A 25,687-nucleotide genomic window follows, 5' to 3' on the forward strand; every position below is an offset into this window, starting at 1 on the left:
GAATACATAATTTCTTCGTACAAATCCGACTTGTACGGAAATAAAATGATAAGTACTATTGTATTTAGCAAAGTTTGCGAACGTGACTTGGCGATCTGACTTGTTGAGGGGAGGGAGACAAAGTGTCAAGTTGGATGATTTTAATGGTATTAAAATAATTAAATATTAAATAAAATTTTTATCCAACAGCTTAAGTTTTTAGAATGATTAACTGCGCTACCATAAATTTAACATGATATCATAATAGGGGGTTAAAAAAAAAATCAGAATAGGAGGTCATGGGTTCAAGCCTTTCCAAAGCTACTATTTGTCTTCTTAAACTTTTAGAATAGTTGGTAGTGGTCCCACAAATTATCCAATCGGGTATAATAAACAATAAGGCTAAACTAACTCATGGAAAAGTACCTTTGGTTTTTCATTCATTAGTCATGGATAACTGTAATACTAATAAATCTATTTAGCGATCTATTTCTACAAGCCCAAAGTCAGCCCACAACAAAAATAAAAAATAGAAACACCAAGCCCAAGCCCAAGACCAATCCAAGCCCAAGTCAACAGCCCGTCAAAGTTTCTGATCAGTTTCTTGTTCATCGGTCTTCTTCCGGAGTCCAAAACCCACCACCACCGTCATCGCCCTTTTCCACCTGCAAGAAGATGGCGACTTCCATGGCGACATTCTCCATCGCCCCGAGCCTGCATCTTCCTTCGAGACGGCACAAGTGAGTAAAGCCTTCTTGTCCCGTTTGATTGTAGTAACGATTCGTTGTCTTTCCACCTCGATGAAAAATTCTCTGTGGGTGGGCAGCAAACTCGCCGCTATTCAGTCCTCGCGGAGGTTCCCCAAAACGGTTCCATGGAGAATCACAGTGGTTTGCGCCGCTTCTCCGTCTGCAGCTGCGGGGAGTTCGAATCCGAACGCGGACTTCAACCCTTACGAGGTTATGGTGCTGTCTTTCAAGTTTCCCTTCTTGCTAACTTTTTCATTTGCGCAAAGTGTACTATGATGGTCACTGCAATAGGGTTTCTAGATTGATGAAGATATCAGTTATTCAGATTACATATGATTGTGACCGCGATATGATTTCACGTACATGTTTTTATTATGATTCTGCCATGCTCGCAAGCTCCATTATCTGTTGTCAATATATGGTGAAGTCAGTACAATTGACGTGATTTTCGCTTTTTTCGGAAAAACTTTATCACCAGATAGAACCGGCTGCGCGATGCAATGTGCCACCCGCACTTCTCTCTGACATCGTTTGTTCGTTGATCCTGAATCTATCAGAGCCATACTCTATTTCTAACTTCTCGTCCATTTGCGCAAATTCCCAGCAGTTGGCTCAGTTTCACTCTCTGCCCTGCATTTAATATCAGAAGTCACAGATTTTAGCCTTTTGCCCTGCGTTTGGAAACCACAGTCCTCACTCGAGAGCCTTCCCTGGTCATCATTTTAAGTATTCCCCTGGTTCTGAATCGATCAGAGCCATACCCCATTTCTGGCTTCTCGTCTATTTGCATAAATTCGCAGCAGTGGGCTCGGTTTTTCCCTCTGCACTGCTTTTTGTGTCAGAAGTCTTAAGATTTTAGCCTTTGCACTGCATTTTGAAGCCAGTCTTCTACTCCAGAGCCTTCCCTGGTCATCATTTTGAGTATTCCATCTCTGGTCGACAACCTATCATCGGAGATAGATTATGATGCTTGCCCTCAACCGGAGGGACTGTGGTGTGACCATAATATGAAAGAGAAAACAATGATAAGTCATGTTGAATTTTTGGTCACTTGAAGCAAATGCAACCAATGGACAGACTTAATTGCAATTTGCAAAAGTTTTACGATTTGATAGCATTTAGGTACTATTTGAAATCTTAAGGATTTGATTGCACTACTGCTACAAGGTTTAAGACTTTTGGTGGACTTAGCATATTTGCTCATTGTTTAATGGAAATGTCTGCTAATTCCTTGTTCTTGATTCAGGTTTTGGGAGTGAGTCCCATTGAGGGATTTGACATGATTAAAGCAGCATATACAAAGAAACGGAAGGATGCAGAGAGAAGAGGTGATGAAGCTGCTGTTTCCCAAGTATGTCTCAATTGTATTTTGAGTTGCAATCAAAACATTATAATTTACTTACTATACCTTTGGTTATTGGGGATTAATGATGTTTCAGCTAGAAAAAGCATATGACAAGGTGATGATGGCTCAATTAAGCAACAGGAAAAAGGGTGTCACATTTGGTTCTTTCAAGGTATGTTAGCCATTGTGCCTGGATTGTATGTTCTATGTCTGTTTAAAATGCATGGAGTGAAAGAGAGAGAATTTATGTGACTCTCTTTTGCTTGATTGCTCCTAAATAGGTCTCGAAGGATATCAAATATGCTGATAAGCAACCCATTGTACCGTGGGGACCAAGGTTTGTTTTCATCATTTCATCAGTGCATTTTCCTGTGAGGAATAGATTATTGGTGGAAGAGCTTCTTTATCATTGTTCTCGAACTAGAAAAGTGCATTAAAAGCGTTAAAGCTTATGTGCTGCGTGCAATTAAGTACTCCTCAATAAGCAATTGAGTCCTAAAACTTTTAAAAGTTGGTCAAGTCCTTATGTTAACTCTTTAAATTAAGATGATCAAAATCCTACATAGCTCTGCATAATATGATTTCTGTCAAGGTTTTAACAGAAGGACTCTCATTGAGATTTTGTCAAAAGTTCTAGGACTTGATTGCTTGCCACATATGTATCTGTCCACATTAAATATATCTATGTGGATAGATATTCCCGGCTTCTGTTTTTTGGTCTGATTGCACTTTGCCATTGGTAGTACATTGACTTCTTTTTTTTCCCTCTCCCTTTCCTTCAGGTTCACCAAGTCTAGCGTACAAGATATGCGGATCAACATGGCCATATCTGCTGTCTTTGTAAGTTCCATTTTGGCTGTGGTGTCTCTACTTTAGTGTGATATAAGAGATGAGTAGATCTTTCTGGAGCAGTTTCTTGCATAAGGAATGAGTGAGACAAATGCCTACATTGTTATGATGAAAGGACCTTTTCAAGTATTTGGATGGCACTTTTCATGACATATGGCGGTGGCCATACTTAATATATGCATAAGCAAGGCAAGATTGTCTTGTTGAAGACATTTGAAACATTTGTTTTGGTTTCAGATTTGTGTTTTTTTCTCCCTGAAGCCCACTCTTTGCCCTACTGTATTATTTCAGTTATCTAATTTGAGTTGGCAACTTGATTTTCTGCAGACAGCTTGGAGCCTAATCAAGCGGAATGCTGAATATAAACCTTTACAATTTTTAGCATTTGTATTTGTGTACCGGATATTTGAGAAGTTGAAATCATTTGAACCTCCTGTATCACCAACCTTTACAGTAAGTTCCTTTGTAAAGCTCAGATCTGCCATTTCCTCTTTCTCTTTCCTTCATCCGAGTTACCTTCACTTCATACTTGGTTTAGTTTTTTGTTGTATGTGCCTCCTTACCTCTGGAAATCTTCTCACCAGTTGATATTGTTAGAATCACTGTCTGTTGTGATTGTAACAGTTTCTGAGACAGTTGACTTTATATTGACTGCAGGAAGAAGGTGAGGAGGACCCAGCGAGAGGGATGCGAATGGGAAAACGGCTGCTTAGGTCTCTTGCATTAGTTTTTGGCTGCATTGCGTTCTCTTCTCTGGTATGATGTCTTTTCTGGTGTATTTCGTGTTTATCTCCTTTCTACCTTCATCTTATGCCTCGAAAGATAGATTATTTCGAGCCATACTTGGAAGTTATCTACTTCAAGGAAGCAGCTGTCAAAGGCTGCATGTTGACTTGTCAGAATGTCCCGACATGCTGAGACAAATAGCCATCACCCCACAATAATTTTTAGGAGACAATAACCATTGCGCTGAGAGTTCATACCTGAATATCCTTGAACAAAGGCAGCCTTGGCCTCTGTTGCTGAATCTGCTGACAAGCAGGAAATTTAGCAAGCTCAAATTTTGTACTTATGTTATATTGAAGTAGATGATTGCTGTATGATCATTTGATTCCCGTGCCTTCAATTCTTTTAGAAGACACACACCTTCAAAGATTGGTGAAGTAATTTTTTGCCACCAATAATATGGTCTTCTATGAAGCTGGGAATGTTAGTGATCTTTCTCCATGCTTGAAGAGTTCTTTTCGGATATATTTGTTGTGAGAGCAACAGTGGGACCAGTTCAAAGAGGTGACTCCTGCTTAGCTACTGTCCCTGGGGTTCCACTTCCAAGTCTAACTGAACATCTATTCAACCCCTCTCTGCCTTACGTAGTTAATACAGATAATAGTGATATTATTGAGCTTAGAGATAGTGCATTGAGATTGTACTTGCCTCTTTTTAGGGTTCCCCACCATTGATTTATTGGTTATGTATCATCTTTCTAGAATTTTTCTTTTTGTGCGGCAATCAAGCAACTCAATCTCGCTAATGGCTTTGCATTGAATGTTTGCAGGCATATACTGGTCTTCTGAACATCATAGAATATGTAGGCAGTTATATACCTGCTTTTCTTTACAATAACCAGGTACTATTTTCTTCTCTTTTCCCCAACAATAGTTGTCATGGACCTTGTGATGCATCTTTCTTTGGACTACGTGGACCATGGTATGACCATACTATGGATTACCATTTTGACTCACATTAGATCTATTAAGTACACTATGAGGTCCAGCATGTCATATGTTTATTTGATGAACCTCCTGCACCAAACTACATTCTGCTCCCTTCCTGATGAATGAATACACATCTATTGCTTTCCACAATTAATGTCATGTTCACCATGCCCATCTTCGTTTCTATATGTCCCAAGTCTTTGATCGTGCTTTCTGATAACAATGTGTGCATGTGCAGGAACTTCTAGTCACCACTTCGACGGCGATCTTTCTCTATATAATGGCATCATATTATAGATGACAGACGACGTTCTTTGAGAGTTTCACTTATAGGTTGACTTGGGTGTCAAATTTTGCCAAATCAGGTGTTCTTTCTTTTCTTTTTTAATTTAGAATTTGGTATCTCATCAGTAAAACTGGTCTCGTTGACATTAGTTGCTGTGCCCTCTTTATCTCGTGGAGCCTTATCATAAGGGTGCTACACCTGTGACGGAATGTTTAATTTATGCAGGAAGCTAGATCATTGCTCATTGAAGTCGGAAAATAATGTAATGGACTGCTTCGAAGTCTCGTCTAGGGAAAATGTGAGAAAACATCTACTTGCAGCTTATTCGGTAGGAACATGAAGGAACAGGGACATTACGGGCTATGTGAAATATGAAAAGCAACCTGAGCTGAGATAGGCGAGTTGGACCTACCCTGTATTTTGAGTTCTACTCGTTTCTTTTTTTCTTTTTTTTTTTCTGAACTAAAATGCTTCATAGTTCTGAGTGAGCATACTTCCGTATTCTTTGAGTTCGAAGCAGCAAAAGCACACATTGGGAGGTTACAACCCGAACCAAACCGGAATCTCGTGTTGAATCAATCTGGTATTTGGCCTCAGAAAAGAACTGTTTTGAGAATGTCTGTTCCCTAGCGAAGACGGATTGAGATCTGTCTGCGTTTTTTTCACCTTTTGAGTGCTATTACATAGGGGCGGGCATGCAGGTTTCAGGCGGTCGGATTATTTTTGGCATACTCTTGAACCCGCCACTTTACTAGGTTGCATTTGTTCCAAGTTCAATAGAGACATATATGGAAGCATTTGCAAACTTGAAAATGACGTGAATCAATGTTAACAATGAATTAAAATCTTAAGCAAATTTAATGGAAGTATAATATATTGCCAAAGGTAAGGGAGACCTCCACTTGTAAGTTTGACACGTCCACAGAAGCTGCTTCTTCTTCTTCTTCTTGCTTCAGTTACGAGGTCTTTTTTCTTCAAGGCCATAGACGACGAGCACCGACAATCTCGCTGGTCATGCCAAGGCTCACACTGCGCCCTGGCCGGACTTCCCAATCTAGAGAGGCATTGGCTGTGGTCGAACTTCCCATATCATTGCGTCTGTTGATCGTGTAGGGTCATTGATCGGATTCTTGGGAATTTGCTAATTGGAATAAAAAGTTTCCAGGAGTAATTCCCAGCCCCTATGCCATGAAACGCAATCGAACCAAAATCTTACCATTTAGTGCAATATAATGTCAATGTAGAACCCTGCCTTTTTACGTACATGATAGGTTTTGCGCTTTGTATTAATATTATGAATGCTAGTGAATTTGGATATATTTTCTAACTTGCTTGATTTTCACGTACTGGATAGTCGGGCAGTAATTTATGTTGGTAAATAATCCATTTATGAGTAGACATCTATCTATTCAAAATATACAAAAGGAAAATGTAAATTAATTAAGTTTCAGGCTCTCGCATGCTCAAGCAGGATGTGTTTGTGACCTATTTGGAAACTCAGCAGGCCTCCCAAACCCACCTCGTTTTGGAATCTCTAGTTAAGACAAATGAGAAAAACATTGCAGGTATTTTGCTAGAGGGAAAGATGAATAATTTAGTTTAATTCATTTACGTAATCTTTAGACAAATCTAATCTCTGAGTCGGCTTCAATTTCACATTGCAATGGCATATGAAGAATTATTCTCAAGGTTGAAAGTCAAAAGTTTTCTTTAACTATTACTCTTGAAGGATATAAGATGAGACAAACCGATTTTATAAAATGCACTTCCTATAGTTAAATGACGATGTCGCATATTGTTCCTCGCGACAAAAATAGGCTCTCCTTAAATTAATAGATGGAGAAAAGAACAGGAAAAAAAATCCCTATGACTCTATAAGCGATCGCCTTGCTCTGTGTCAATACGTGGTCACAACTAGGTTTCCCTTTAGATATTGGAAACTGACCAATGAGTTGTGGGTCATGATATGAGAATAGACAATATGTCATATCTGCCAAAAAGTTCAACATCTGAGAATGGAGAATGACATTTCCCCACCTTATATGAACTTCGAAATCTTAATTTGCTCATTCTTTTGTTGAAATTTGGAATCTGTTAATGACATTGTCTTTGCGGGAGAGTAGATAATAGGTTTACATGAAAGGAGTCGATCACTTCCAATTTGATAGGTTTAACAAGCGGACATACTTTTCTTTGTTATTATGTGATTGTTAAAATTCTACGTCATTTTCAACCTCTTTTAAAATATTGTAGTAATGTTGGATTGGATTGCTTTATTTATCATGATTTAACGCCTTATTGTAGCTATACCGATCTTTCTGGCAACTGTAGTAACAAGGATCGAAGTATCTATCGAGAAAGTACGGTTTTGGACTAGCAAAACCGTAGAAAAGGCTAATCCACACCGTTGTGGCAACAGACGAACACTTTCCAGTTCATAGTAGAAGACAACTCTATCGAAACTACTACCTAATAGCTATTGGGCAGATTGTTCACGTTCATGTAGCTCAAATCAACATTTATCCTTCTCTCTGCAAATAATCTCTTGTTAAGACGGGTTTGGGTCTTTTTTAAATGTTCGATTAATCTTTTAAAGAAAAGTAGCAAGTACTGCGAAATTTAGGAAAGTGGTCCCTTGATTTGCTAAACATAGATATTTGCTAAAGACATGGAGTATGCACAAGTACATTGGATTCTGCTCCGTGTTTACTATTTCTGGCACAAAGCAAACTCACCATGTTTAGGTCATCGACTACTTTTTTGGGAGTCCAATGCCTGCAAAACCATATTCAAAGGGATCGAGATTCCAAATGAGGGGATTCAATTCCTTACTTCGAGCGGAAAAGTTGAAATCTTCCCCCTATTTTTAATGCTGTTTGTGTCTCAATCTTTGGGAAAAAGATAGGGTCCGAGTCTTCCTTTTTCATGGTTTGATGATGCTGCAGCTGACAATCAAAACCTAGTATTACACTTTCTGTTTAACCGTGTCCGAAAGAGACCCCCCCTCTTGTCAAAAGTGTTCACAGGAATGCATCAACAGAACTGCTAAGAAACCAAGTAAAGAGGGATGCTAGATGTGCATAAATTGATGCATAGAACAATAGGTCATACAGTATACGAGTATTCAAACGACAACTCAGTAAGAATTTGTCACTTTCACTCCGTAAATTTGTTTTATCAAACGGTCTTTGCACCCCTAGCGTTCTTGAATGTATATGCAACACAGGAGAACATGGAAACATGTAAACTAGCTTGACAGATTACATGAGCAATAAATTTTTCACTCGACAACAAAATTCAAGTGGTTCTTTTCTTACCTACCAAGGCATGGGTGGTTCTGAGAAAAAGTGAGACATAGGTGAATTACTATGCATGATATAATAAGATATCATCGGCACGGGGTCATATGAGAAATCAACACTCGATAGGCCTCGGTTCTTAGCTTGATACGGGTGACCCTAGCTAGCAGTATAGGGTCATTGGTTTTGTACAGAAGAAACCCTAGTAATCCAAATCAACACTTCACAAACTATGCATGACTTTTTGCCGTGCCCTGCTTACTTCCTTCGTCCTTACATTGTCGGATACAACTTGGAAACTATCCTGCAAAGCTTTGTGTTACTCCTATGTTTATACTAATTAGTTACTTTAGCCGCGGCAAGTGGAGGGGAGGGGGTCCGATGAGACCTCGGATAGAACTCGGACAAAGCGCCTTAATTGCGCTGCAATAATTACTGTGATTGATTGAATCAATCAAAATGGTTCTACATACTTTAAGTTGCCGACAATACGATTGATTGAATGGACTGAAATGAATGTAGTAAAGTTATTTGGTGAGTTTTTGGTAGCAGACTATCTCTTTTCCACTTAATTGAGGCCTGTTGAAAACACCACAACCCTCTTCTTTTCATTAGATTTTCTAATTTCTTAATCACAAACTCCCTCCTTAAATTCTTCACTATCTAGAGCACAATACCCTAATTAGCCGCCTCTCTCTCCTTCCTCCCTCTCCAAGCTCCTCTCTTCATTTCAATCCAAAACCATGCAAGAGATTCTCTCATCCTCTCGAATCAACCAATCTTACACTAACATTTTTGGCTCGCTTAGAATGTCTACTTCTCCTTCAAGTGGATTACTGTCTTCATCTGTATGAACACATAAGTGTCCTAAAATCATGTGTCATGCTTGATACAAGCCAAGTGCTTCGTTAGTCTCTCTTACCTCACTATTATGGAACCAACTCCAGAACCAGTTTGTCCCATCTATCACCACCATGATCATAATCACTCACTCAGCAACAAGGACATCCCAGTTAACACCATCACCAGACCAACAACCGCAGATTCACCATCTTCTTCGACCCCAAGCCGCTACGAGAACCAGAAGCGCCGGGACTGGAACACCTTCTGCCAGTACTTGGGGAGTCACAGGCCGCCGATCCCACTCGCCGCATGTACCAGCATGCATGTTTTCGACTTCCTCCGCTACCAGGACCAGTTTGGCAAGACCAAGGTGCACCACCAGGCTTGCCCCTTCTTCGGCCTCCCGAACCCGCCCGCCCCATGCCCCTGCCCGCTCCGCCAGGCATGGGGCAGCCTCGACGCACTCCTCGGGAGGCTCCGAGCCGCCTATGAGGAGAACGGCGGGGACCCTGGGGCAAACCCTTTTGGAGCTAAAGGCTTGAGGGTTTATTTGAAAGAAGTCCGTGATTATCAGGCCAAAGCGAGGGGCGTTAGTTACGAGAAGAAGCGCAAGCGGCCCAAGGAGAAGGGGCCGTCGCCATGACGAGCTCTCTCTTGCCCTTAGTCTATTTTTGGAGACAGCACAGAACAATTGACAGGGCAGAAGACAACATATGATCAGACCTAATAGATATATGCGCGTTCCAATCTACTCCGATGTCTTCAGTCTTCTTCAGCTCGATCTCCGCCAATTACTCGAGGAAGACATGTGAGTCTTATACAGTAGACCCGTGATGTGCAAGCCCTATATTTGATCTCAAGCCTCTCGTGAGTACTCTATGTCAACATATACCAAGTAATTTCTTCATGTTTTCGATTAATTTCAGTGTTGAAATTACTGAAAAGATGCGCTTCAAGTCTTTACGAGTCTTTCGACTAGCCTTTTGTGCCGTCTCTGCAGCTATTGGAGTGCATGCTGGATTTTTTTTTTCAGTTCTTTCAATGTGTATTAGCTATATCACATATGTTTTACTTCGTGGGTATGTTCAAATTATTGCATTATGAGTAAGTACTTTGCCGAACTCTTTCAACCTCCTGATGCTTAGCAGTAGGATGATGTAGCCTAATTACGATGGGAGTTCATGGTAGGATTCCAGTTTTGATTCCACTATTTCCAAATGGAAAAGTTTTCCATAGAACATCTTCTTTGAGATCATTCACTCGCTTCGAGTCTAATCAAACCCTAGATCGAGATAAATCTGTTCAACCATGTAGAAGCGAGCTTAGAGGATAAACGACTGATTTAAAAAAGTCGTAAGCATCAATTGCTTCTTCTCTAGTGAGCTTAAGGAGAAATGAAGCCAGTTTTCGAACTTCCTTTTTGGTGGTATAGACCATAAAATTAATTTGCTAACCGTCTTCTTATTCAGGAAGAAAGGGCAATTTTCTTCACCAGTTGCAAAGGTTTGATAAAAGAATTACAGTTTAATGCAAGTTCAAAGAACTTTCTTGCTGGACTTACCCTCCCTCAAAAACCTAGCATTATCAATTGTTCCTTTTTAAGAGAAGTTCCACAATAACCCTACACATTTGAGCCTTTAGTCGATTGAGTTTAAAAAGTATTTTTATTGGGTCTATTATGCCGATGTAAGAAACAATTTACACATTCATCATTGGATGGTGGATATGTAGAAGAGTTTGGTTACAAAACTAACTTCAAGCACACATGTCAACCATCAATCGGTGAATGTGTGAATTTTTTTTTTATACCGACGATGGACCCGATAATGATCTTGAAAATTTTTTGTTCGGTCCATTGGTCCCTAAACCTTTTGAAACATGTGTGATCAAATGCTAATCTTGTCATTGGTGATATTTTGCCATCGGAAAATTGCATTATACAGGGCATTCTCTTAATTAAGCATGATTTTGATCACATTAAGAAGGAATAGAACTTTTGATGAATTTCAACGAAAATTGATCACAAATAAGTGAAAAATAAATCCAAGATGTTCTCTGAAGCAAGAAAAAAAAATCAAGATCATAGATCTTAGGTTTCCCTAACTATTTAGTTTAAGTTGCCATTTGATTCCCATAATCGATATCTACACCCATGTATTAATTCTATTCCTTACTTATGAGCACAACCATACACCTGATATTTTGTAATATTTGGTAGGATTAACCCGATCACCGAATATTACCGATGGTGAGATTATGTCTTGGTTGCACTTGAATCAAAATGTTTAAGAATCAATCGACTGATTTAGAACGTTAAGGACTCAATCAACCAGCTCCCAGAATGTTTAGGACTTTTATCACATTTATAAGTTCCTTTTTTACTCGATATACCCTATGTGAGATTCGTCTCTGCTTTAACACCTCTCATGGTGCACTCTACATCTCCCTTATGTACAGTATTACACGAAAAAAGGTTCATTAGTAACTTTAGCGTTTGCATTAACTCATCTCATATTAATTTGTTACTCATATATATAGTTCACCATAAACAAACTGATTCAGAAAGAATTCAGTTCGGATGTAGGGTACTTGTGGATCCGTAAGTCACAATTCATGTGTTATAGTGAAACAGTATGCTCACTGAATATGATCACTTCAAATCTTATTTCCTTTTTCAAGTCAATTCTTGTTTTATTTTCCCTTCTTTACCTTTCTGCGAGTTGTACCAAAGTGACAAAGGTCAAAAGTTAATTAAACACCACTTTAGCGGACTTAATGCAGAACCTAATCAACCACATCGAACGTCATGGAGGATGGGCCAAGTGAAATGCTTTATGCCCCATAATATCGCAAACATATGAGTGTGGTATACGTCGCTATCATATAGTAACAACTCGATTGTCGAAATGAAGTCGCAGACAATGGCGACGCAGCCAATAAAATTCTAAATCAGCTTCGTAATCTAACATTAGAACCTCGATGTACCTCCCAGTTATAATTAGGATACAACTGTGCGAATTGTCTTTGCAATTCGAAAATGCCACACACTGTGCAAATCGAAAACCATCAGAAAAAATTATAAGGAGAAGAACGAACAATTATCGGACAGACAGAATTGAGAGAAGAAGGCTTAGCTATTACTTCTTACAAACCGCAACTATAAGCCGCATAAGCACTTGTGTTGTGCCTATCCCTTTTGCAAAGTGTTGATTTGTTGGATTTATTACAACTTGTGCCTCTATTGAATTTAAGACATCTTTCACAAAATTAATTAACCATTTTAGCTTCAAGTTGTGACATAAGTTTCTGGCTGTTCATCCCTTTGTGTGTGTGCGCACGTGCATATGCACGAGTATACTAGCGCTTGTGCAAGGATCGGGTGCTTCAAAACCAGGGGCATTACAAGCGTAAAGAGAAGTTATAAGATTCATAAAAAGAAGTGCAAATTGAGATAATCTTTTACTATTATCTGCGCCATATAGACTAATTAATTTAATGCTCTCGAAGGAGAAAAATAGTCGATTATTCATTAACGGGTGTAGAAAAAATCATCAAAAAGATAATAATTTTGTTGAGTTTAAAATAATAGAGTATTTTTAATCAAGCAAAAAACACGTATTCGTTCCATTTAAAAGTATAATTGCTATAAAACATCCACATCATGAAAATTGACTTTCATTGGATCGCATGTACATTACAAAAGAAGCTCCAATAAGGATTAATTCTTTATCTAAGAAAGTTTCATCTTTCACTTTTGATTTGTCTAATCAATTCGAAGGAAGTTCCTAGGTTTTTGCTTCCCCACCACCTGTACTAGTCGATGCTCATCAAGTAGCAATTAGTTCAAAATAAATTTCAAAATTAGCAGCATGATGATTGAAAGTGCTTTTATTTTAGGTCTATTTTGTTCTTATTTTTAGTTTAATTTCATTTTTTGGGGGGTGGATTTACATTTTTTTGGGGCACGTAGAAAAAAGTGAATTGAGTACAAGAAACATCAAATGAAAACATTCCGTACAAAGATCCCCGCAAACTCCGGTCAACGACGAGCTGACACGTGCGCCTCGTTTGTGGTCCCCACCGCTAGGCTGTCCCACGTGGCTGCTTGTACTAAATGTCGGAAAGCTGCCGCCCAACAAGAATGAAAAAAGACAAGAAGTGTTAGGTCGGGTTGGCCGATAATCATTTCTTTGCCACAACGCTAATTGACTATATAATCATAAAAAAAAGGCGATCATAAAACACCAAGAAATCAAAGTTATATATGTAGGATTACCCCAAAAAAAAAAAATTTCACATGGGATACGAATCCATAAAGTTAATTCACATAATGATGTAATTAGATTTCTAAAGCGCATTTAAATAAGACAACGCCGTTTTTCAAGTAGCCAACAATAACTTATTATCATTGTGTAAATCAACTTCGTATATCGAATATTATGTCTTTACTACTATATTGAAATATTGATATGGAGAAATACTATAGAGTAGAGGTAATAAAGAACTATTTTTATCTTAAGTCAGGATGCATAGGAAGTAACATACAAAATTAGTTATAGAGCAATGTAGTGGACTTAGTGTGGTAGTCGAATATGATGCACTTGTCTGAGAGATATGCGTTCATTTGGAATTTTCCACACTACTAATAAATGGAGGATAAGTATGAAAAAAGAAAGGGACTTGATAGCATATATAGAAAGTTCAGGGATTAGATTGTCTAAATCGAAAAAGTTTAGGGACTTCCGATGGTTTTACCTGAATTTTAATTTGGAAATAAGAATTACAATATCAAGTAATCGCTTTCAATATTAAACATGACAAAAGTTCCCTTCTGTCATTCTATAAGACTAATTACTGTTTAAGAAAATATAGAATTTTGGGGATATTATGTTGTTGGCGACCGGCTGTAGTCGGCATTCACTTTAGCGCCGGACTATCAAAATTGATCGAATGGACTGAATTGATACAATTATAAAAGGTTTAGGCCTGAATCAGCAAAAAGAGAGAGTTTATGACTAAATTGGCACAAGTGTAAAATGTTTAAAACTGAATCGGACAAAAAAAAGAATTTAGGACTGAATTGACACAATTGTAATAAGTTTAAGACTTTTTTGGTAATTCTCCCATGACAATAATTATATTCATATGGAAAATTTTAAAATAATAAGAATATTTTTTTTATCGAACTTGATATTGGAAATCCGCAAACCTAAAAATTCATTTCAAATAATTGAACCTTTTCAAACTCTTCCTTCTCAAGAATAAACAATGTTTGTTCCAAAATAACAAATGCCAAGAAGAAGAAAAAGCTTTGGACACGGAATGGATCTTGAAGTACTATTTCTATGTCCCCTTGATCAAATTCACTTACATTAGAATTACTCGTTAGTGGCTGATCAAGTATGCTAAATTCGTCTTCGGAAGAAAGTTATTGACATCATGCTGATTTTAGCAAGTTAAACTGGTCAATTGAATTGTTAAATTATAGCCATGAAATGATTGAGATGGATAAAAAGGTTCATATTGCAAACCACATTATGGAAATTCATTTATTTTTATCCCTCGTAATGTAGATATTATGCATTTTCTAAATATTCAAAACTAATGGAGTCGGATATATTAACAGATCCAAAGAAACTTGCACACAAAACTATCTTTTCCAATGCAAGGCCGTCCATCCCCTCTTCTCTGTTTTCTCATGCTGGCTTATGCTCGGATAGTAGAGCTTAGATGACCAAGATTTCTATTTAGAGATGAGCATGATTTCATGATAGAAAACCAAACTAGTGGGAAATCTGTCTGATTCCGTGTTCTAAAGTATATCCAGGTTCCAAAAATTGAGAAACCCGTTCCGACGGATAAATTTCGGATAATTAGAATCTGGAACTTAGAACCTGAAACCTATAATTTGTAACTTGTAACAAGTTCTGGTGCTTTTTCGGCATGTCTTTATGCGATTCTGCGATATTCCATAACGTCCGATGATATGTATAATCTAAAACCACTCATGTAAACTTTCATTTCCGTCGATATTCATAACTAAGGCTTTTACATTGCTAATGTTTTATATTTATACGTGTCTAAATATGTGTTGTGGTAATAAATTACAATAGCAAATGATAATCATTAAAGATAATAATTCACTGCAATGTTCAATTAAAAATATAGGTAGAATCTCGATGGACCATGAAACCAATCATGGAACCTATGATAAGGTAGGTTTCAGGTTGTACAATAGATTTCAAGTTTAAAAAAATGAAAAACTTATTTCAATGGATAAGTTTAAAGTTTCAAGCGAAACTTATAAGAAACATGAAACTACGCACCACTACTCTACTTGGCTTGATATGCAATTTACTTAATTCTCAGCACCCAGTAAACTCAAAGCTGTGCACTATCCAACTAACAATGTAGTATTTAGCAAGTTCTGATAGTCAAAATGTAGAACCTCCTTTGACGACGCATTTCGGGAAGAGTACTGGTCACAGTTTCAATTCATTCATTGCGGATGGCTCTGACAGTTTTCAACTTCAATTTCATAGAAAATATACCTGAAAAACGCCACAGGAACAATTGAACATTGTGTACTATTTGGACCTGCCAAGTGCCAAAGTCGAAATGTAGAATGAATCATCTATTCCAGACAAAAAAAAAAAAATCAGCATATCAACATCTTGCAATTCATGGAAGGTTAAGAATGCCGCTGACTGATCCGAACTCCTCTAAAATTCGCGATGCCAACGTATATGAAACCGGAAGAAGGAACGAAGAACACTGGAGCTTATTCTACTCTGATGTAAAGAGGCTGTTGCTCGAGATCAGAACAGGCAGTGTCTACTGCACAAGCTACTGATTCTTTGAGGATCCAAAAATCAACCAATGAAGGGAAGTCAAACTTCCCTCGAAACCCAATCTTCTTTATCCACTAAATATGCTCTTTCTCCCTTTCAAAGGATAATAAAGCTCGAGGAGCAGGTCACCCATGTTGCAGCCGAACATTGTGCCATATTTACAGTGTCAAAAAACCAGCGTTACCGACTCGTGTCTCCAATTCCCAAGGATCGGATAAGAATGGATCAGCTGGGCCGTTTAAGAATCTCCTCATTAAGGAGTGTAGTTATCAAGTCTTGATCCAGAATTGACCCATTCTGGTTTAGTATGGTGTATAGAGTGCGTAACTCCTGCAGATCTGCTTTCCTGAGAAGGCCTTTGAGGGCTGTCTCTACCTCAACAGGCTTGACATGATCTCCGGTGGCATCTAGACTGCACGCTTTTGCTCCCTTGTTCGTCCTGTTAGCATTTTCTCCAGTATCTATCAACGAAATATGCTGTTGAACCTGAACTTGAGGCCGAGAATAGGGTCGGGAAGCCCAATAGTCAATGCAGATCCTATTTCGATCCATAGCCTCAATAGCCTGCGAAGAGATAATGATGTTAAAAGTTCGAAGTGCCCCAATGGAATTAAGAATCTGCCAATCAAGAAACTATAGGAACCCAAAAGTTGACCAAGTTTAAGTATCTCCACATTCACACTCGGTTGGTTCCATGTGACAGTAGGAAGATTCTGCATACTTGTCCAACGAAGACGGCGATAATGACAACAAAACGAAATAAAACATCAAGTTAAACTAACTTTTGCACACCAGATAAGGTTCATGCCACTGTTCACTACATTAAGTTCTTTTTCTACTAGAAACATGAAAGAACCACGTTCTCTTTTTCGTGATATCTCACAGTTCTCTCCTAAATTCTGGCAAAATCATGTAAAAGCAGCTCTTAATCCTCTATATGTAATCCACTTCAACAAATACAAGAGTTCAAAGAAATTAAAATTCTTAAAACCTAGTACCTGCACAATAGCTGGTGAAGAGAAGCCAAACATTTCAAAGCCGTCAAGACTGCCAGGAGGCTGCAGAGGAGGAAGGTTCATCTTTCCCATTCTATGTTTCCTTGTGATCTCCTGATTTAATCGTTCTCTAACCATTTCCCAGCACTTAGTAGGCGTAACATGAACGAAAACCTCACTTGTGCAATGTTCCAAGGAAACCTGAAAAAGAAAATAAAGAATTTGTGTTACAGAAAACAACAATTATTACTTCAAAATCAAAAGGGACATCCACCACAGCTTTCTAGTCCAAAAACAAACATCTATGAACTTTTAAATCCACAATGAATATGATAACCACCATTACCATTCACATGTACACATATCTCACCTCACATATCTCCCCTCCCTGCCTTTTTGCTATTAAAAAATGCAACATATCTTGCTCCATAAAGCACTTGGAAGCAAAAGCTAAATCCAATTTCACCTTTTTATCAAAGCAAAAACTAACAAAGACTTCTAAGGACCTTTGGAAAAGCAACAAAGAGGTCAACAATGGGGGAAGGAACAATTACAATCAATAGAATCCTCAATCATAGGTCAAATGAACAAGTTAAAGCTACAAAAGCCTAAAGCTGAGAGTAGATTCACAAAGTAATTAAGATATTTGTGAAGAATTACTTCACAATAGCAACCATGACAATGAGAACATTTTGTTTAATTAAGTATATGCAATTACCATAAACAGAGGTCCAACTCCTCCACCATCCACGATTTCAGAGATATAGAAACCCATACTTGCAGGCTCTAACACGTTGATGTACCTAACCCTGCTTCTAAATCCTGAATAACGAGAAGAAAGAGCAACTTCATTAGATGATAGAATAGCTAGTGATAGTACTAATTCTGTTGATGGTCCACATGTACCATACCTTTAGGAAAAATTGTTTTGCTATTACTCCATGACTTTCCAGGAAGAACTACTCCAAAATCCAGAGGCTCGACATTGCAGTTGATCCTCCTCACTACCTTTGCAATTCGAGGGCCCTTCTGGCGGAAGTATTTATCCAGATTGCTTTGAGTAAAAGATGAACTTCCTGCGGAATCTGCTGTGTTATCCACTACATTACAGATGACATTGCTTCCGCCCTTTTCTTGCTTTTCATCGGTGCTGTGCTTTTCACTGCTGCATAAAGGCGAATGCTGAACGTAGCCCTCTGGAGTTGCAGCCCTAGAATTCTTGCTGTTGTCATCACCAACTTCTTTTGTAAATGAAGAATCTTCAGTATGTCTAGATTCTAAACTCAACAAACCCATGTAAGCAACAGACTGCAGATTGGGTTTTTGATTTCCACCTTTCCCATGCAGCTCATCACTAACAATTGCTGATGCACAAGCATGCTGCTGACCTTCAGGTGACGATTTTCTTCCCCCCTGGCTGCTAGATGGTTCATCAGTCATGGAGGCAGTTGAGGTTACTTCTTCATGCACAGCGCACTCACTTGCCTTCTTGTCAGAAGGAACCTGCCTCTCCAAAGAATCTGCTGTCCTTACAGATGATCCTTCTTTTGGTAGAAGTAAAACTGACTTCTCTGGCTCCTCACCTTCATCATCACTCAAAAGAATGATATTATCTTGTCCTGAAACTGAAGATTTCTTAGCTCCAGATTCATCAGCAGCAATCTTCCCATTGCATGATTCATTTTCCTGAGACAACTGGCAATCTTGGTGATCTGTTGCAGGAGAAGAATTGTTTGATTCTTCTTTCCCAAACTGGTCGCCAGGATGCACTTTCCGTTCATCAAGTGCATTATGAGAAGTTTGTGATGTTTTCACGCTTCTCTGAGAGAGATTCTTCACAAGTAGATCTTTCATGTAAGTGAGTGACATTTGTGCATTTCCTTCTTTCGTCACAGATCCTTTACCGGAACTTGATAAGTTACCATTGACCCCCGGTGCTTGCATGTGCTCTTTTGAAACATAAGAACTCAGAGCCAACCCAAGATCTAGCCTCGCCCATCTGTATATAGCACTTAGTTTTCCTTCCAACGCCTCAACGAGGATATTTAGTTCATTTAAGTCGTAACGAAATAAGAAAAATCTTGAACCCCAAGCACATGAGCACAGTTGCTTTGCATGATTCAAACAGGTATATCTATCAGAAGAACAACGACAACCTGCTGCAGAAAGATGCAGATCAAAAGAACATACAATGCACTCCCTCTCTGTAGTGGCATCAAAAGTGTTCTCCATCTTCACTGCCTGTGAAATTTTATCGATAGGTTCTCTCCGCACTCGCTCCATCTCGACACGTGTCTGATCAAGGGCATACAAAGTTAGAAAGGAATTAATGCATAAACAAGCCAGCATGTTACCATTATCTCAAGAAGTACCTTGAAAGTTCAATTTCACTATTTAACATGCTTAATATGATTGGAATTCACAACAATTCATTCTTTCTCATATGCAATATATGAACCCAAACCACCTACTCCAGACAAAGATGACAACTGTCATAGTTTGCTATTTTGAAAAAGAAAGTTTTAGTCATGGACTTGTCTCCCAGTACATGAGAGAACAATGAACATGAATGGCAAAGGCAGAAATTGAATAAAACACCTTGAATGCTTTTGCTAATATGCCATCCCTTCCGCAGGCATCTTTCCATCTTAAATTATCAGAAGTATTCTTCTTCAGTAGATTAAGTTCCCAATGTGCTCTAACTGCTTCTCTAGCCGCACCAAGCAATAACTTATCATGAGAAACAGAAGTCTTTCTTCCTTGCTCGCGATATAGCTCCACAGCAATTTGCCCATGGGGCAACCAGTCGACAGGAGCTACATTTACTGCTTCTGCACAATTAAAGCCGCAATTGAACCCTGAATGATATGCCCGAGGAAAGGTCAGAACAAACTCTCCAGCATTTTGGATGCAACGATAAACAGGTACTCCCTCAGACTTAAGTATTAAGGGGGACAGCTGCGTAACCTGCATTTCGAAAAGAAAGAACAACGAAACATTACAAAAGAGAGAAACCTCTCCCACAGAGAAGCAGTACATTATGGTTCTCAGCCAAAAAGAAGAGGTGTTGCAACATAGTTTCACTAAATAGGCTCTGAATCCGGGGTAAAAAGCAGATATCTGGCAATCTGAAGTAAGTTTTTACTGGTAGCAAGTAATCACGCAACACTAAAACTAGCTACAAAATTAACTTTATTGAAGCAATGACCATCTATTAGAAAAAAACAAGCTCCAATATCAAAAAATGCCCTATTCAGGCTTCACATATATTAAAACTAAAGCACTAACTTTCGGGACTCGAAAGATGTATGGACTCCTTTGGACACACATCAAAGCATTCTTCACGCCTTATAACAAAATATTTTCACTACAAACAGCTTGGACATTACATTCATTGGAGCTGCCATCATAATAGCCTACCAATTATGTACGGGATACAATGTGCTGCAGAAGCAGCAAGCAAAAACAATAGTGAATACAAATCCGAACGGCAACAGTGAAAAATCAGTCTCACCAGCTTATGCAATAAATCAGGTTGTTCTTCAAAGAGATCTGGCAGATGCTTTCTCATAGCCTCCTCCAGCTTAACAGCATGTGTCCCGGGAACACCATACCACATCTTTGGAGCACCCCAATGCATGTAATTTAACGAGTACAGGTGATGATCTTCAACATGCTGTTCTCAATACATGAAGGCAACATGAACAGATCAGCAACCACAATGTCAGAAAGCAGATGAAAGTCATAGTTCTGCAACAATTGGGAACAGAGCAGTAATCAAATATTTCTTAGCTGAAACTACATGACAGGGATTCTGGAGACTATAATTCGTTGAGAGAGAGAGAGAGAATTTACACAAATATACATCATAGTGAAAGTGCATGTTCTCATTTATATTACAATAGTAATGGGAAAATGCCAGACGCCCATGAGAATGTGTTTCCACACGGCATAACATATGTGACTGGAACTGCATTTTGATCTTTTTTTTGGTCCGAAGCATTTTGATCTTCAAAGTGCAGAAAAGAACATATATACCTACCCAACAAAAGGAGGAAAAGCACATTCCTATGTACAACCAAGGCACCAGAACACCAGATATGTCACCGCTTTCATAGGAAAGAACGGATCCAGGAAGCCTAGGAAAGTTGTTAAGGTTCCACCCAGATTTGACATATCTTTCTTCAGAAACAGAATTAGGCTCACTTGATGCTTTGGGAAACCCACTGCCAAAAACCCCTGTTTCCAAATCAGCACCATAAAGCACCTGCAATATCACAAGGGTCATTTTGATAGCACAGAACAGCAAACCAGAAGGAGGCCATAAGGTATAACAAAACAAACATAGTCAAGTCTAAGAATTATTTGCAAGTTCTAAGAATGTATGATACCTCGATTTCCTCAGTAGGTTTCTCCACAATTCGCCAGTACTCCCCCTCAATATCATCAAGCGAAGGCTCAAAATGACCCTGAAACGGAGGCTGGCTATTTTCCAGTGCATTCGTGTTTTTATTGCTGGGAAAGTACTGGGTTTTAAATTCTTCAGCATATTTCTGAAATGTGCCCAGAGTGAACTCAGGACCAGGTTCAAACCCAAACCCTTCCCCTTGATAAGATGAAGAATCACCATGACACAAGTTAATCCCCTGTCCATTACCACAATCTACACCATTCTTCATACATTTTCTCCTTTTTTTCCTCATCTGGCTTTGCATAAGGGAAATCTTTCGCATTGACTCTCGATTTTGAAGTTTGTCAACCCTCTGGACTCGAGTAGCAAACTTCGATTCTTCCCACATGCTTTTTTCCTTCAGTGGACACGGTGGTTTCCAGGATGGTGGAGGGACGATGCGACAGATTCCATATTGCTCTGCTCTCGGGCGTATGGCTGCTATGTACTTCAAAGTATCTTCAAATTCCTGAGAGCAGAAGGTTAGCTTTTAGTACGCAAAGTATTATTTGGAAAGCATCCATTACTAAAAGCAATATTAAAAGAGCTAGTAGGAGGGGAAGCAAAAGAAGACACCTCCTCGGTAGGGTAGAAGGCCGGGGCATCCTCAAGGTTAGGCCGTCTAGCATCCTCTGGGCGCCACTTTGCACACACCTGTTAGAATAAAACACTTGTGAGCCCGATTCCATGAAAATATAGATTATAAATGTATCTAACAATTTATGCTGAATAGAATCCATTTCATGGTAGTGCATCATCTGTCACTTTGCCTGTTATCAGTAAAGGAATAATCTCTATCCATCTTTTCATGGCTGCAGAGATGGGGAATGTCAACAGCCATATTTTCGACAATTATTAAATGTAGAAGCAGTTAGCGCTACTGGTCAATCTTTTTTTCCAATAAGAAGCATAAAGATAGAAGAACACCTCAAGTGCCAATATTTATGTACGGCGCTCATTTTAGTGCCAATATTTTTTTTTTCAATCACCTAGTGCCAATTTTTTTTAAAAAAGGTTATTTAAGTGCCAACTTCGGTGGGATCGCCGGAATTTCTCGCCGTTGGCACTAAATTGATCGTTTTTTCTCCAATTTGGCACTAAAGTGATCATTTTTTGGATTATTTAAGTGCCAACTCTGGTGAGGTTGCCGAAATTTCTCGCCGTTGGCATTAAAATGACAGTTTTTTCTTTGATTTGATACTTAAATGATCCAAAAAAAAAATATTGGCATCAAAGTGAGCGCCGTACACAAATATTGACACTTGAGGTGTCCTTTTGCCGAAGCATAATCGTAAAAGATCACCAAGCAGCTCATGAAGAAAACATGAACGTAAACAGAAGGGATAATTGATGATAAAACCAAACCTTCTGACAGTTTCTACATTTCGGGCACCCACGAAGGACACCCTTAGGGAGAGAGGTCCTGGCAGAAAAACTCTGCAACAATGGACAAACGTGACTAGTGTTAGAAATAGCACGTTAATAAGGAGCACATGATGACTCCAAAAAATAAAGTCAAGAAAATTCAACAGTAAGAAAGATCAACCTTCTCACAATCCGACTCATCATCTGAACTGTTTCCATGTTGGTTATATTTGCTCCAAGACCTCCGCCTGAGTGACCGCGTAACTTTTTTGGCATCATCACTATCAACTTCAGTTTTTAGCTTCACTGACTGCAACTCCGAAGCATTTGCTGGCGCTGAGCAACTGATCAAGCTCTCACCATCTGGTTTACAATCCTCTTTCTTATTATCTTCAACCCTCTTTAGAGTAAATGAAGGAAATGCCTCAAAACCTGGTGGAACCGTTGGAAACTCATCATTCTCTTCTTTAACGCAAATTCTCATGAGTGTCCCCATCATTTTCTGAACAGACGAAGTTGACGGAGTCATCAGAACAACTTATAGAGAGAGCGTATAGCGCATGTACGATTAAAAATTAGCTCATGCAAGAAATAAGGATTTGATCTGTTGTACAATTCTATTCTGAAAGGAGAAAAGCAAGATAGTGATGCCCGAACAATCCAGCTAAACAAACAGAGAGGGGGACCTAGCTAATACACAAAAAGGATAATAACATGAGTATTCAAATTTGTGAAAGGCAATAGGCTAGAAACTAAGCAGTACGCTTAACTTACCAATGCTATATGTGAAAACAGATGAACAGAAAACATGGCATACAGATAAAGAGGCTCTCCATCTCTAAACATGCCCCGGGTTATTGACACACAGCAAATCAATATGCATGAAACAAACAGTAACTATGACAATTGACAGGGACGGTCACTGCAGAGATAGGAAACTAATGTTTTATCTGGAAAACATAAACAGCTTCACAACCATGCAGATATTGTTTATTCATCAAACAAGCTGATATTGATTCTTTCCAAATCTAGTAGCTTAAAAATTGTCATTGCAGGGAGGAAAAAACAATCGAGCGATCACAGAGAATGGCAGAGGTATTGGCACCATAGAACCCTCGGAGGATATGAGTCGATGGATAAATTTTCCGTTCAAAGTCCCCGGTCCACAAAGTCATACCTCTGACATCAAACCTTAGTCACAGCACCCTAAATTATGTTAAGTAGAAATTACTTTCTTTTTAACAGAAGCAATTAATCAGCATGCATGTGCTAACATAGTAATCCAATGGCTGCCATTATGGCATGCAATCTTTATTCAGTGCTGGAAGTCAACCCTAATGCTAAGCACACTCCAAATTCTAGAACTGTTTCAGCTCATAGATATGACAAGCTTCACAAGATGCTGTAAGCCTGTCTCATTAATGAGCTCTTAGGACTTAATCAAGCTTAACAAGCACTAAACTTCAGCTAGGAGTTACCTGCCAAGTCTATCCACATCCACATCACCTTATAACTCTACTCCATAATATCAAGGCGATCTTTAGGTACTTTACTGTTACATGCCAGGCAAAGCTTAGCAATCGCTTGCAATGCCGTTTTATTGCTTCGAACAAGGAATTAAAAGTACTGACGCTCTCTTGAACATCACACATTTAGTCAAAACAACACCGGAAAGAAATGAATATTCGTCTCTAGAACAGCAAGATAGATAATGAAGCAATGGAGACAATTTATATCTTCCTATGACGTGGATTAAGGTACTAGCAGAGTATGCAGATGCATCGAAATGCTTACGCTTCCCCAACAGTTGCATAAAATCATCTCGACATACTAGATTGTCGAATCCCCATAAAGATTCTAAGGCAGCATTCAGGATCTGCAAGCAGGGGTCCATGAAATACAATTTCATAGATAGCATAGCTAATTTTTTACCCAAAATATCCTCAATGCATTGAACAACAAACATGCATAGCAGCAACTTCCAAATTTAGACAAGCCATGAGACACAATCCCACCCCCACTGATACCACGTCAGTTCAGTAGAAAGAACATGAGCATGAGTATCACGAGCAGCATTTGACATCGTATCGACCTCGAATTGCCTAAAAAAAATTTAGATAAATCACAGTACCATCCCAAAGTCAAATCTCAGCAATGATGAATCACCTCACCATCACACAGCCCAAATTAAATCAATGAAAATCAGATTTTATTCCCATAAATAACCCGGGAACCGAGATTCAATCTTACGTGGTCATGATCCAGAGTCTGATTTTTGGAGTTGGAGTTGGAGTTGGCAGATGCAGCTTACCCAAGACCTAGATTCCGTCCACAACCCAAGATTGTCATCAAAAGCACTTAAAACATTCCCAAATATAGCAACCCCAAGTTACACAGAAAAAAAAAAAAAAAAAGGGGTCCCAAAGTTTCCAAAATCGAAATTAAGCAGATCTAAACCCTAACCCTAACCTATCAAGGACGTGGGGGGAGGGGGAGATCGCTGTTCCTCTCCGCTGCTGCTCAAAATATGTATAAATTAAAATTAGGTAAAATCCCCCCAAGCAAATCCCAGATGACAACACAGAGAGAGAGAGAGAAGATCCGGACCCTGAATTTTGATCCGGGCAACTAGCAGCAAGTGCAGAAGAAACCCTAGACCCACCAGAGATTTGGGTGTCGTGGGGAAGAAATCAACAACTGTCCAGACAAGAACAGATTAACAACACAAGAAATATTCCCCTCCCCTTTGGCCGATTGATGATGCCTTCAAGATAAGGGCAAATCGGGTACAACTCCCCCCCACAAAATTGTTTGGTCACCTATGGCTATGGATCATCATCATCATCATCACAAGTAAAAGGAAGAAGGGGAAAAATTGCCGATAGATTTGATTTTTCTTTTTCCTTTTTTTTTTCTCGGTCGTCAAAAGCCAAAGTGGGGAAGAAAAAAAAATTCGATGAT

At 38.9% G+C, this 25,687-nt stretch overlaps 4 protein-coding genes across 6 annotated transcripts in view; 3 read left to right on the forward strand and 1 right to left on the reverse strand.

The window, feature by feature from the left end:
• LOC125315459 (putative disease resistance protein At3g14460) overlaps positions 1-25,687 on the forward strand; it is a 707,586-nt gene that overhangs the window by 239,181 nt on the left and 442,718 nt on the right. The window lies entirely within an intron of this gene.
• Positions 602-5,242, forward strand: LOC115734145. 2 transcript variants are annotated; one of them, XR_007198731.1, is made up of 11 exons: positions 602-719; positions 806-938; positions 1,975-2,079; positions 2,168-2,245; positions 2,355-2,410; positions 2,856-2,913; positions 3,250-3,375; positions 3,580-3,678; positions 4,478-4,549; positions 4,876-5,002; positions 5,149-5,242. XR_007198731.1 is itself a non-coding variant. In XM_030664748.2 (10 exons), exons 1-10 carry the CDS (start codon positions 655-657, stop codon positions 4,936-4,938), a joined length of 855 nt encoding a protein of 284 aa, XP_030520608.1. In that variant the 5' UTR covers positions 602-654; the 3' UTR covers positions 4,939-5,242. The 2 variants fall into 2 exon arrangements, 1 of the variants encoding a protein (XP_030520608.1); XM_030664748.2 differs by having other exon boundaries at positions 4,876-5,242.
• Positions 9,154-9,858, forward strand: LOC115734148 (protein LIGHT-DEPENDENT SHORT HYPOCOTYLS 2-like). The gene has a single exon (XM_030664750.2). It carries the CDS (start codon positions 9,154-9,156, stop codon positions 9,706-9,708), a length of 555 nt encoding a protein of 184 aa, XP_030520610.1. The 3' UTR covers positions 9,709-9,858.
• Positions 15,498-25,522, reverse strand: LOC115734143 (putative lysine-specific demethylase JMJ16). Of its 2 annotated transcripts, XM_048280529.1 has the most exons (13): positions 25,196-25,514; positions 24,977-25,044; positions 22,908-23,228; positions 22,727-22,798; positions 21,938-22,015; positions 21,303-21,830; positions 20,954-21,178; positions 20,426-20,587; positions 19,510-19,878; positions 17,823-19,206; positions 17,630-17,733; positions 16,915-17,112; positions 15,498-16,480 (listed from the first exon to the last, which is right to left on the reverse strand). In XM_048280529.1, exons 3-13 carry the CDS (start codon positions 23,223-23,225, stop codon positions 16,142-16,144), a joined length of 3,777 nt encoding a protein of 1,258 aa, XP_048136486.1. In that variant the 5' UTR covers positions 23,226-23,228; positions 24,977-25,044; positions 25,196-25,514; the 3' UTR covers positions 15,498-16,141. The 2 variants fall into 2 exon arrangements, with proteins under 2 accessions (XP_048136486.1, XP_048136487.1); XM_048280530.1 differs by having other exon boundaries at positions 16,365-16,480; positions 16,968-17,112; positions 24,977-25,522.

Source organism: Rhodamnia argentea, chromosome 6 (genome assembly GCF_020921035.1).
Source record: "Rhodamnia argentea isolate NSW1041297 chromosome 6, ASM2092103v1, whole genome shotgun sequence".
NCBI classification, from domain to species: domain Eukaryota; kingdom Viridiplantae; phylum Streptophyta; class Magnoliopsida; order Myrtales; family Myrtaceae; genus Rhodamnia; species Rhodamnia argentea.

Excerpts from the sequence above, each read along its gene's own strand:
- LOC115734145 (XM_030664748.2), top strand. The coding sequence starts at position 655 with ATGGCGACTTCCATGGCGACATTCTCCATCGCCCCGAGCCTGCATCTT. Across the intron at positions 3,679-4,477 it reads GCATTGCGTTCTCTTCTCTG|GCATATACTGGTCTTCTGAA; the intron begins GTATGATGTCTT and ends GAATGTTTGCAG. Across the intron at positions 4,550-4,875 it reads CTTTTCTTTACAATAACCAG|GAACTTCTAGTCACCACTTC; the intron begins GTACTATTTTCT and ends GTGCATGTGCAG.
- LOC115734143 (XM_048280529.1), bottom strand. The coding sequence starts at position 23,225 with ATGATGGGGACACTCATGAGAATTTGCGTTAAAGAAGAGAATGATGAG. Across the intron at positions 19,879-20,425 it reads CTGATTTATTGCATAAGCTG|GTTACGCAGCTGTCCCCCTT; the intron begins GTGAGACTGATT and ends TTCGAAATGCAG. Across the intron at positions 17,734-17,822 it reads CAAAACAATTTTTCCTAAAG|GATTTAGAAGCAGGGTTAGG; the intron begins GTATGGTACATG and ends CTCGTTATTCAG.
- LOC115734148 (XM_030664750.2), top strand. The coding sequence starts at position 9,154 with ATGGAACCAACTCCAGAACCAGTTTGTCCCATCTATCACCACCATGAT.